A 13,510-nucleotide genomic window follows, 5' to 3' on the forward strand; every position below is an offset into this window, starting at 1 on the left:
TTCCATGCTTTCACACCAACAACAGACAAGCACATTTGTTTCAAATTTGTTGGCACTCTTGGATGTTTAAAGTCTGTGGTTCTCATCTTTAGATGTGACCACAAATAACTTTTGTATGTCCTTTTTGATTGATTGATTGATACTTTTATTAGTAGATTACACAGTTCAGTACATATTCCGTACAATTGACCACTAAACACCCGAATACGTTTTTCAACTTGTTTGAGTCGGGGTCCACGTTAATCAATTCATGGTACAAATATATACTATCAGCATAATACAGTCATCACACAGGTTAATCATCATATACATTGAATTATTTACATTATTTACAATCCGGGGGGTGGGATGAGGAGCTTTGGTTGATATCAGAACTTCAGTCATCAACAATTGCATCAACAGAGAAATGGACATTGAAACAGTGTAGGTCTTATTTAGTAGGATATGTACAGCCAGCAGAGAACATAGTGAGTTCACATAGCATAAGAACAAGTATATACATTAGAAGTACATTTGAGTTGTTTATAATCCGGGGAGATGGGATGTGAATGGAGGAGGGTATTAGTAAAGGGTTGAAGTTGCCTGGAGGTGTTGTTTTAGAGCAGTTTTGAAGGAATATCGAGATGCACTTACTTTTATACCTGTTGGGAGTGCATTCCACATTGATGTGGCATAGAAAGAGAATGAGTTAAGACCTTTGTTAGATCGGAATCTGGGTTTAACGTGGTTTGTGGAGCTCCCCCTGGTGTTGTGGTTATGGCGGTCATTTACGTTAAGGAAGTAGTTTGACATGTACTTCGGTATCAAGGAGGTGTAGCGGATTTTATAGACTAGGCTCAGTGCAAGTTGTTTGACTCTGTCCTCCACCCTGAGCCAGCCTACTTTGGAGAAGTGGTTTGGATTGAGGTGTGATCTGGGGTGGAGGTCTAAAAGTAACCGGATTAGCTTATTCTGGGATGTTTGGAGTCTAGATTTGAGGGTTTTGAAGGTGCTGGGGTACCAGGAGGTGCAAGCGTAATCGAAGAAGGGTAGAATGAGAGTTCCCGCTAGAATCCTCAAGGTGCTTTTGTTGACCAGAGAGGAGATTCTGTAGAGGAATCTCGTTCTTTGGTTGACCTTTTTAATCACCTTGGTTGCCATTTTATCACAGGAAAGATTAGCCTCTAGAATGGAACCTAGGTAGGTGATCTCATCCTTCCTGGTGATAACAATGTCACCCACTTTTATAGTCAAGTCACTGACCTTCTTAAGTTTGATATGGGACCCAAATAGGATGGATTCCGTTTTACCTAAGTGTATGGACAGCTTGTCAGCGAGCCAGGTGCAAATATTGAGGAGTTCAGCACTGAGGATTTGTTCCACCTGTGACTTGTCCTTGCCGGATACCAGCAGGGTCGAGTCATCCGCATACAGGAACAATTCACAGTGGCATGCTGATGGCATGTCATTCACGTATATTAGGAACAGTAAAGGTCCTAGTATACTCCCCTGAGGGACTCCACAGCTTACTGAGAGGGGAGGGGACATGGTGCCGTTCACCTCTACCACCTGTTTCCTCCCCTCCAAGTAAGATTGCATCCAGCTTGATGAGGTTTCGTCGAATCCGATTGCTCGGAGCTTATCCAACAGTCCTCCGGAATAACTTTATTTCTCGCTTTGAACATCATTAATAGAGTATTCAATTCTACAATGTATTTTAGTTTTAGTAATGCTGACCTAATGAAGAGTGGTTTTGTGTGGTCTCTATGTCCTACTCTAAAAATGATACAAATTTCTGTGAAATAAAGGCTTTATGTTGCTATGATATGTATTTCCCAATATTTCTGCACGATAATTGAAATAAGATAGAATAATAGTTGTATTCAGTCTTAAAAAAATATATTATATGGCTCTCACGGAACTACTTTTTAAAATATTTGGCATGTATGGCTCTCTCAGCTAAAAAGGTTCCCGACCCCTGCCTTAGTTGGATCAAACAAGTAGAACATGAGGAGAGAAATAATTTACCAGCATTGCAGGAGTTGTAGAGGCATGACATGTTGTACATCCAGGACACATTCTCTTTGTTTTGGTGGTAAATGTCCAGAATTTCTTGTAGACAACTAAATAAAAAGGGGCTGGCCTGTGGTGTTGGATTGTCTGCACCTCCGCTACAAAAGAACCCTGCAGAACACAAACCTGCAACAAGGAGGAATTATCTTTGACAATTTCCGCCAAAAGAAAGCCAATTACCAGCTTGGAACCGGGCCCGTGTTGTTCCTAACACATGAAATAGTGACTGACTAGCAGGAAAGCAGGTGTAATCATCCCGCCCCTTACCTGTTGGCTGTGAGGCTCCAGGGCTGACGCAATATTTCCCAGGCGGACAGGGGCGGCAATTAGAAGAGGAGGGAGCTCCGAGCTCAGGGAGGAAGCTGCCGACAGGACAGGGCTTGGGTGATCCGCTACCCAGAGGACAGAAGTGTCCAGCGGGACAGATATCTCCATGAGGCTGGGAGACGGGGGAAGACTCCGGGGACCCTGATGAACAGAAATATCCTGTGAGAGCAACAGAAAAATGTAGTTAAACATCTCATTAACAGCAACTTTTACAATGTAGGCATCCATGAATTCATTATCAGAGATGATACATCACCAACTACTTAGGTTGGCTGATTTCTTTTCCAGTGGAAATTAATTGAACAGTCATTTTTGTGACTGATTACCAATTGAAATAAAATGCAAATCTATCTAAAAAGAAAACTTTTTCCCTGATTATATGTCTAGGGTTGAAGTATAGAACAACTATATTCAAGAGAGTATAATTCCCAATTTACCAATATTTTTTGCTATCTTTTTAAAAGTGATGTGTACTTCTGGTCTTGTCACCCCCTCCCGGGCAGAAAGGCAACATGGTGGTGTGTCTGGATGAAAAGAGACGTTGCAGACGCTCTGCCGGACAAAAAGTTGCTTTTAATACAAGCGAGGGTCATAAAACAGGTCTGCAGTACCTGGAGGGGCTCAGGTCAAAAATAGTACATTCTCCTTATATTCCTTCTTTCTCTGTCTGAGTGTGTGTTCATTCAGGCTAGTACTACCTGACCATGTAAGGAGCGGAATGACAACAGAAGTATACCATGACTTGTAGATTGACGTTAGGATAAGCATGGAATCTCTCCCCCAGGATAGAGCTTTAACTTTTGCATTCCGAAGCCTGGTTTTATCGCTTCTTCTCGTGAGAGAGCTAATTCCAGTCCACATGCAAATGTCCAGCTGAATTTATTATGGTTTCAACCATTATTTACTTAAACCTGGTGGTTTGCTTCCTCCAAGTTGAATATAAAACATTCACCATATGTAGAACATAATATGAGTTTAATTAATTCACTTCAAAAGTAACTCTTAAAAATAATAATGAACAAGAAAAAGAGGGCAATAATAATTCAAGTAACTCAATAATTCCAAAGGAAAGTCAGACACGTTTAATTTATAAAATTCCAAAAATGCCTCGCTAAAACAACTATTAAAACGTTTTTGGAATGCTTCAAGACATCCACTGGACATTTTTGGCGACTTGTTGCTAGGCAGAATTTAGAGGGCTCAGTCGTAACTGCCCCATTGGCATCTGACAAACTGGAATATAGCAGCCCGGCTCATTAAGCTCAAACTGCAATATATACAAATTAATTTCACAAGCGAATATGTGTTCTGTATTAACTATAAAATATATGTACTGAGTATTATTGTATGCAACATTTTTAAATACACTGGTAAATATGTTACAGTACATTGAATATGTTCTGCAATAGTTATTTTTAGAGTAAACATGCATTTATATGTATGTTATATTACATGCAGTGCAAAGAAAGATTAGGGTCTTGCACATGAATTCTAGCATAAAATTCATGGCAAATATACGTCTTTTATATTAGTGTTATACAGGGGTGTCAAACTCAAATACAGAGTGGGCCAAAATTTTAAACGAAACAAAGCCGCTGGCCAAGGTTGAACAAATGAACCTTTTAATAGGGACCCAAACAAGTTTTGCATTAAATATTGAACAAGCAAGGCTTATATAACTTTAGTGACATGCAAAATCCAGTTTCAAATAATAATAATTTAAAAAAATATGAATGGCATATCAAATAAAATTTTAATTCAAATGTAATGCCTTTTTTTCTATTTGAAATCTTCTGAGGTAAATATCACATTTTTTCCACAGGCTAATAAAAAAAATTGAAAATAAAATAATGAATGAACCAAACATTCAAGTCTAGAAGTAGCAAGAGAAAATGCATGAATAAAACGTTAATTATTGGTCAGTTTGCTGGAAGTTTCCCGGAAGAGTTAGTGCTGCAAGGGGTTCTGGGTATTTGTTCTGTTGTGTTACGGTGCGGATGTTCACCTGAAATGTGTTTGTCATTCTTGTTTGGTGTGGGTTCACAGAGTGGCGCATATTTGTAACGGTGCTAAAGTTGTTTATACGGCCACCCTCAGTGTGACCTGTATGGCTGTTGACCAAGTATGCATTGCTTTCACTTGGGGGTGTGTGTGTGTGTGTGTGTGTGTGTGTGTGTGTGTAAAAGCCACAACTATTATGTGACACGCTGTTAGTATGGAGGAAAAGCGGACGTGACGACAGGTTGTAGAGAACGCTAAAGGAAGTGCCTTACATGCACGCCCCCAATATATTTGTCCAGGTGGAAATCGGTAGAAATTCGGGAGAATGGTTGCCCCGGGAGATTTTCGGGAGGGGCACTGAACTTCGAAAGTCTACCGGGAAATTAGGAGGGTTGGCAAGTGTGAGTATTAGCGGTGAATGCGGTGTTACAGCGGCACCGACGCTGTATAACACCGGCGGGCCAGCTCTAATGCTAAATTGATATTGCCTCAAGGGCCAAATTAAATTACACGGCGGGCCAGAGTTTGCCACCCATGGTGTTACATTCGATTAAACAAAAATGAGTGCAGTATTTTATATTAGATAAAGAGAAAAGTAATATAAGGTCTCTTGTTCCAACACAGACATTGAAAATAATTTTTTGTATTTAACTGTGCCGTATTTTTCGGAGTATAAGTCGCTTTGGAGTATAAGTCGCACCTGCCGAAAATGCTTAATAAAGAAGAAAAAATATATATATTAGTCGCATTGGAGTATGAGTCGCATTTTTGAGGGAAATGTATTTGATAAAACCCAACACCAAGAATAGACATTTGAAAGGCAATTTAAAATAAATAAAGAATAGTGAACAACAGGCTGAATAAGTGAACGTTATATGAGGCATAAATAACCAACTGCTATGTTAACCTAACATATTATGGTAAGAGTCATTCAAATAACTATAACATATAGAACATGCTATACCTTTACCAAACTATCTCTCACTCCTAATCCATAAATCCCATGAAATCTTATACGTCTAGTCTCTTATTTGAATGAGCTAAATATTATTATTTGATATTTCACGGTAATGTGTTAATCATTTCACACACAATTCACTCCTGAATATATCTTATTTTCTCAAACAGCTACATTTTTGTTACTTCTCGAGGGCCTTATGTCAGGGGTCGGGAACCTTTTTGGCTGAGAGAGCCTTTAAAGCCAAATACTTTAAAATGTATTTCCGTGAGAGCCATATCATATTTTTTTAACACTGAATACAACTAAATGCGTGCATTTTTTAAATAAGACCAACATTTTAGAGTATAATAAGTCCCTAATTCTTTTTAATAACATTGTTATTTCTTGAACAGGTGCGGTTCAAAACGGATGAATGGATTAAAATGCATGAGAATGTTTTCGGGCTCCAGTACTCTGGAATGCCCTCCCGGTAACAGTTTGAGATGCTACCTCAGTAGAAGCATTTAAGTCTCACCTTAAAACTCATTTGTATACTCTAGCGTTTAAATAGACTCCCTTTTTAGACCAGTTGATCTGCCGTTTCTTTTCTTTTTCTTCTATGTCCCACTCTCCCTTGTGGAGGGGGTCCAGTCCGATCCGGTGGCCATGTACTGCTTGCCTGTGTATCGGCTGGGGACATCTTTGTGTTGCTGATCCGCCTCCGCTTGGGATGGTTTCCTGCTGGCTCCGCTGTGAACGGGACTCTCGCTGCTGTGTTGGATCCGCTTTGGACTGGACTCTCGCGACTGTGTTGGATCCATTATGGATTGAACTTTCACAGTATCATGTTAGACCCGCTCGACATCCATTGCTTTCCTCCTCTCCAAGGTTCTCATCGTCATCATTGTCACCGACGTCCCACTGGGTGTGAGTTTTCCTTGCCCTTATGTGGGCCAACCGAGGATGTCGTAGTGGTTTGTGCAGCCCTTTGAGACACTAGTGATTTAGGGCTATATAAGTAAACATTGATTGATTGATTTTTTTACGTTATTTTTAACATTGTGATTACCAGCGGAATTATTAATTACTTATCGTGTTAAGCAATGTCAGCTCAGATTTATCCGAGAGCCAGATGCAGTCATCAAAAGAGCCACATCCAGCTCTAGAGCCATGGGTTCCCTACCTCTTATGTGATGTCAAATGAAACAAAAATTGAGTTGTTTGTCAAGACAGCCATGACATTAAGTGTATGTCAACTTTTGACCACAACCGGAGAGCTAAGACACGGCTCCGAAGGTCCTGTAGGCACAACTGGGTGTGACTTATCCACTTTAGAGGCAAAGAGCTCTTACGGGGACGTGTGTCAAACCTGGACTGCAGGGTCCGGAGGGTTCTGTCAGAGCGGTGCTGTTGCAGAAGGAGCCAGAAGGGCAGGGGATGCAGTCAGCGGGGGACTTCCTGCCAGACGATGGAATGACAGTGCCCACGGGACAGGGAGATGGCGCCCATGAACCCTCCAGACAATAAAAACCTTGAGAAAATGGCAACACTTCAATACACTTGTCTTGTAGGAGTGTTGAAATGTCTTTGTTGTGGTTTCAATACTCTACCTGGTGGACAGATGTTGCACGCAGACTGGCCAGATGAAGATTGAAAAGCTCCTGCGCCACAGATGGACGGCTCAGCGCTGCCATATGGACACCAGTGGCCAGGCCGGCATTGACATCCTGTGGTCCAATCACAGCAAAAAGCTCGTCTGGTGCCTTCTTGTTTTACAATAATCTGCATTTGTTTTTATAATACATGGTACTGCTCAGCTCAGTGGTCTAGTGGTTAGATCAGGGGTCACCAACCTTTTTGAAAGCAAGAACTACTTCTTGGGTACTGATTAATGCGAAGGGCTACCAGTTTGATACACACTTAAATAAATTGCCAGAAATAGCCAATTTGCTCAATTTACCTTTAATACATAAATCTATAAATATATTTTAAAAATGGGTATTTCTGTCTGTCATTCCGTTGTACATTTTTTTTCCTTTTACCTAAGGTTTTTTGTTGAGAATAAATGATGAAAAAAAACACTTAATTTGAATGGTTTAAAAGAGGAGAAAACACGAAAAAAAATTTGACACATAGTTTATCTTTAATTTCGACTCTTTAAAATTCAACCGAAAGAAATGAAGAGAAAAACTAGCTAATTTGAATCTTTTGGAAAAAAAAAAAATAATAATAATTTATGGAACATTATTAGTAATTTTTCCTGATTAAGATTAATTTTAGAATTTTCATGACATGTTTTAAATAGTTAAAATCCACTTTGGAATTAGATTTAAATTTGATTCCACAGATTTTCTAGATTTGCCAGAATAATTTTTGGGAATTTTAATCATAAGTTTGCTGAAATATTTCATAAATATTCTTCGTCGAAAAAACAGGAGCTAAAATGAAGAATTAAATTAAAATGTATTATTTTTTACAATAAAAAAAAAATACTTGAACGTTGATTTAAATTTTCAGGAAAGAAGGGGAAGGAATTTAAAAGGTAAAAAGGTATATGTGTTCATCCTAAAATCATTTTTAAGGTTGTATTTTTTCTCTAAAATTGTCTTTCTGTCAGTTATAAGAAGCAAAGTCAAAAAATAAATGAATTTATTTAAACAAGTGAAGACCAATTCTATCAGTTTTGTCTCTCATAGAATTAAAAATGTCGAGCAAAGCGAGACCAGCTTGCTAGTAAATAAATACAATTTAAAAAATAGAGGCAGCTCACTGGTAAGTGCTGCTATTTGAGCTATTTTTAGAACAGGCCAGCGGGCGACTCATCTGGTCCTTACGGGCGACCTGGTGCCCGCGGGCACAGCGGTGGTGACCCCTGGGTTAGAGTGTCCGTAGGTTGTGAGTTCAAAACCCGGCCGAGTCACACCAAAGACTATAAAAACGGGACCCCTTAACTTCTTGCTTGGCACTCAGCAACAAGGGTTGGAATTGGGGGTTAAATCAGCAAAATGATTCCCAGACGCTGCTGCTCACTGCTCCCCTCACCTCCCAGGGGGTGAACAAGGGGATGGATCAAATGCCGAGGACACATTTCAACAAACCTAGTGTGTGTGTGATAATCATTGGTACTTTAACTTTAACATCACACAAAAAAATATAGTATTGAGCTTTGATGCAGAAAATAACATTTGCATAAAGACTTATGTGGAGAGGCGGAGCCAACGGGCCGACGGCGGGGCGGGGCAGGGCACGCTAAAGCCCTGCCCAAGATGGCGGCAAGGAGGTGGAGGATGCAGCGGAGCGGAGAGGCGGGGCATGCCAGGAGCGACGCCGCCGCGTTCTAAATCAGGTGCATGGCTCACACACCGGGAAACTATTAACACTTTTCCTGATGATGTATAAAAGGGGAGAAGGAGGAAAGATCGAGGAGGAAGGAGTTGGAGAGCCTGCAGGAGCAGATGAAGAGCAAGAGCGATCAAAGAGCGACAGAGAGCGAGCCATAGAAGAGGACGACGACGGCGGCTGAAAGAGCGGACCGTGAGCTATCAGTGGAAAGGAGCAGCTGAAAAGCGATCTGATCTACACTAAAACTTGTTTATTGAAAATTAAACCAGAGTCAAACCTGCACAGAAGAAATGTCCTTCCTGGGTGGTCCATCGAACCCGCACGACAACAGCAAGCAACTGTCACAACTTGACTGGGCAGAGTTTATGCCATCTTACGGGATGAAACACAATATTTCAAATATTTATCTTTATTTTCTGCTCTTTGTGCAAATATTCTCCCAAAATGATGTTTAGTGTGGTTTCGCTGCAATTACTTTTCTCAGTTCCCAAACGTTTATTGAGTGTTGTTAAAAGAAAAGGTGATGTAACACGTTGGTGAACGTGCCCTTTCCCAACTACTTTGTCACGTGTTGCTGGCATGAAATTCTAAGTTAATTATTATTTGCAAAAAAAATAAAAATAAAGTTTCTGAGTTTGAACATCAAATATGTTGTCTTTGTAGCATATTCAACTGAATATGGGTTGAAAAGGATTTGCAAATCATTGTATTCTGTTTATATTTACATCTAACACAATTTCCCAACTCATATGGAAACGGGGTTTGTATTAGACATGCTTCACTGATGGGAGTATTTGGCAAGCACCGTTTTGTCCTACTAATTTCAGCGGTCCTTGAACTCATCGTAGTTTGTTTACATGTACAACTTTCTCCGACGCTGCTGCAGAAAGACTTGTTTTGTGCCACTTTGTCTCATTTTGTTCACCAAACGTTTAATGCTGTGCGTGAATGAACAAAAGGTGAGCTTTGTTGATTTTATTGCTTTGCTGCAGTGCTTATCAGGCATATTTGGTCAATCCAGGACTGCCAGCTAATTGATGCTAACATGCTATTTAGGCTAGCTGTATGCACATAATGCATCTTGTATTTGAGCTCATTTAATTCACTACACTTAGGTCCTCTGTGTATTTAATTTATATGTCTCATGACACATTATCTGTATGTAATAATTGGTTGCATAATTGTCTGTGTGCCATGTTGTTCCAGACCACAGCAAATGGCACCCATCTTGCAAAGATTGTAATAAATCTATTAAATGAAGACAGCCTGCTGTTTTCTTTAACTTATACCAGGGGTCACCAACGCAGTGCCCGCGGGCACCATAAGGACCAGATGAGTCGCCCGCTGGCCTGTTCTAAAAATAGCTCAAATAGCAGCACTTACCAGTGAGCTGCCTCTATTTTTTAAATTCTATTTATTTACTAGCAAGCTGGTCTCGCTTTTCTCGACATTTTTGATTCTAAAGGAGACAAAACTCAAATAGAATTTGAAAATCCAAGAAAATATTTTAAAGACTTGGTCTTCACTTGTTTAAATAAATTAATTTTTTTACTTTGCTTCTTATAACTTTCAAAAAGACAATTTTAGAGAAAAAAATACAACCTTAAAAATGATTAGGATTTTTAAACACATATACCTTTTTACCTATTAAATTCCTTCCTCTTCTTTCCTGACAATTTAAATCAATGTTTAAGTATTTATTTATTTTTTATTGTAAAGAATAACAAATACATTTTTATTTAATTTTTCATTTTAGCTTCTGTTTTTTTGACGAAGAATATTTGTAAAATATTTCTTTAAATTTATTATGATTAAAATTCCCCAAAAATATTCTGGCAAATCTAGAAAATCTGTAGAATGAAATTTAAATCTTATTTCAAAGTCTTTTGAATTTCTTTTAAAATTTTTGTTCTGGAAAATCAAGAAGAAATAATGATTTGTCTTTGTTAGAAATACAGCTTGGTCCAATTTGTTATATATTCTAACAAAGTGCAGATTGGATTTTAACCTATTTAAAACATGTCATCAAAATTCTAAAATTAATTTTAATCAAGAAAAATTACTAATGATGTTCCATAAATTCTTTTGTAAAAAATTTCAAAAAGATTCGAATTAGGTAGTTTTTCTCTTCATTTTTTTTCGGTTGAATTTTGAATTTTAAAGAGTCGAAATTGAAGATAAACTGTTTCAAAATTTAATTTTCATTTTCATTTCATCACAACAAAATTAGGCATCATAATATGTTAATTCCACGATTGTGTCAGACTTGTGCCTGACAGTTTGGTTTTGTTTTAGTTTTTCCTCTGTGTATGTCCTTTTTTCCTCTCAGCGCTTTTATTTTGGTCATTTCCTGCTTTTCTCTCTGAGCGCTGTTTCCCCTCAGCTGCGGCTGATTGTCACCTGGCCACACCTGGTGTCAATCAGCCCGCTCCTTTTTAAACCTGCTTCGTCCTCCAGTCAGAGCTGGATTATTGTCATTATGACTTGTCGTTGTCTTATGCCGTGGACTGCTTTCTGTCTCCAGTTATTTCTGGTTCCTCGTCGCTTGTGAGCTGTTTCTTGGTTCGATTCTTATTCCTGCTACCTGTCTCCTGTTTTTCTGGTTTGTGTTTTGCCTTCCATTTTTATATTTTTGGACATTAAATTATGGTTTTTGCTCAATGCCTGCCACCATCTCTGCATCTTGTGGTTCGTCACAAATCCTACCTGACAGACTGTATATATCGGTATCCGTTGATATTGGAATCGGTAATTAACAGTTGGACAATATCGGAATATCGGGTATCAGCAAAAAAGCTATCGGACATCTCTACTTTTAACTACACCAAAGAGTGTAAACACATTTTTACAGTAGATAGCATAAGCCCTACATTTGTACGGTGCCCTACAGCTTGGTACCTTGAAAACTAAGCAATGGGAGCAACTTTGTACCGTGTGAGAAATCCTGAGGGACGCAAGGTGAGGACGGCGAGCAGCAGAAGCAGGCGCCCTGGCAGAAATGAGCTGCCGACTATTAATAGCTCCTGATTCATTTCACGGCCAAGTTAGTAAAATACTCTTGGAAGAAAGAAAAAAAAAAAAAAGGTGTAAAGGTGATGAGAAAAGATTTCAAGGAGGTACGCTTGCAGAACTTAATGAGATGCGATACTAATTTGGAGCAGCAATAAATAGTACACTCTCACACACAGCCTCCTCCTGCAACTGACACTTTCTTCTGTTCAGAGAAGGTTCAGGCGAAAAAAAGCTATCTACAAACCCCGTTTCTATATAAATGGTTCGCTTCCCCTTAGGTCCGGATGACAGGATGTCAAATGTTTCCAAAAACATGTGGACTCGTCAGACCACAGAACACGTTCCCACTTTGCATCAGTTCATCTTAGATGATCTCAGGCCCAGAGAAGCCGGCGGCGTTTCTGGATGTTGTTGATAAATGGCTTTCGCTTTGCATAGTAGAGCTTTGTCTTGTACTCACAGATGTAGCGACAATCTGTATTTAGTGACAGTGCTTTTCTGAAGTGTTCCTGAGCCCATGTGGTGATATCCTTTAGAAATTGATGTCGGTTTTTGATACGGTGTCGTCTGAGGGATCGAAGGTCACGGTCATTCAATGTTGGTTTCCGGCCATGCCGCTTACGTGGAGTGATTTCTCCAGATTCTCTGAACCTTTTGATGATATTATGGAGCGTAGATGTTGAAATCCCTAAATTTCTTGCAATTGCACTTTGAGAAAGGTTGTTCTTAAACTGTTTGACTATCTGCTCACGCAGTTGTGGACAAAGGGGTGTACCTCGCCCCATCCTTTCTTGTGAAAGACTGAGCATTTTTGGGGGAAGTCGTTTTATACCCAATCATGGCACCCACCTGTTCCCAATTAGCCTGCACACCTGTGGGATGTTCCAAATAAGTGTTTGATGAGCATTCCTCAACTTTTATCAGTATTTATTGCCACCTTTCCCAACTTCTTTGTCACGTGTTGCTGGCATCAAATTCTAAAGTTAATGATTTGCACAAAAAAAAATGTTTATGAGTTTGAACATCAAATATGTTGTCTTTGTAGCATATTCAACTGAATATGGCTTGAAAAGGATTTGCAAATCATTGTATTCTGTTTATATTTACATCTAACACTATTTCCCAACTCATATGGAAACAGGGTTTGTACAATGCTTGTGAAAATAAATGCAATAAGAAGGCACACTGAATATTTTCAAGATCCTCCTGCAACTGACAGTTTGATAACATAGATAAGATAAAATAACCAGAGGCAGTCCTTGCTAGATTTACTCTATGAGCACCCCAAACTCAGCCAACAACACAACAATATCCATCCATCCATCCATCCATCCATTTTCTACCGCTTGTCCCTTTTGGGGTGGCGGGGGATGCTGAAGCCTATCTCAGCTGCATTCCGGCGGAAGGTGGCGTACACCCTGGACAAGTCGACACCTCATCGCAGGGCCAACACAGATAGACAGACAACATTGTGAAGTGAATTATATTTATATAGCGCTTTTCTCTAGTGACTCAAAACGCTTTACATAGTGAAACCCAATATCTAAGTTACATTTAAAGCAGTGTGGGTGGCACTGGGAGCAGGTGGGTAAAGTGTCTTGCCCAAGGACACAACGGCAGTGACTAGGATGGCGGAAGCGGGAATCGAACCTGCAACCCTCAAGTTGCTGACACGGCCACTCTACCAACCGAACTATACATTCACACTCACATTCACACACACCAGGGCCAATTTTAGTGTTGTCAATCAACCTATCCCCAGGTGCATGTCTTTGGAGGTGGGAGGAAACCGGAGTACACGGAGGGAACCCACGCAGTCACGGGGAGAACATGCAA

The 13,510-nt window shown here is 39.7% G+C and overlaps 1 protein-coding gene across 1 annotated transcript in view; it reads right to left on the reverse strand.

Moving 5' to 3' along the window:
- The window catches only part of si:ch211-286b4.4 (zonadhesin), a 185,733-nt gene that overhangs the window by 139,535 nt on the left and 32,688 nt on the right, over positions 1-13,510 (reverse strand). Inside the window, exons 12-15 of the mRNA XM_061878358.1 lie at positions 6,931-7,047; positions 6,690-6,851; positions 2,320-2,538; positions 2,008-2,178 (exon numbers count right to left, since the gene is read on the reverse strand). Coding sequence (XP_061734342.1) covers positions 2,008-2,178; positions 2,320-2,538; positions 6,690-6,851; positions 6,931-7,047 — 669 coding nt within the window. The remainder of the gene's footprint in view (positions 1-2,007; positions 2,179-2,319; positions 2,539-6,689; positions 6,852-6,930; positions 7,048-13,510) is intronic.

The sequence above is a fragment of the Nerophis ophidion genome, linkage group LG18, assembly GCF_033978795.1.
Source record: "Nerophis ophidion isolate RoL-2023_Sa linkage group LG18, RoL_Noph_v1.0, whole genome shotgun sequence".
NCBI lineage: Eukaryota > Metazoa > Chordata > Actinopteri > Syngnathiformes > Syngnathidae > Nerophis > Nerophis ophidion.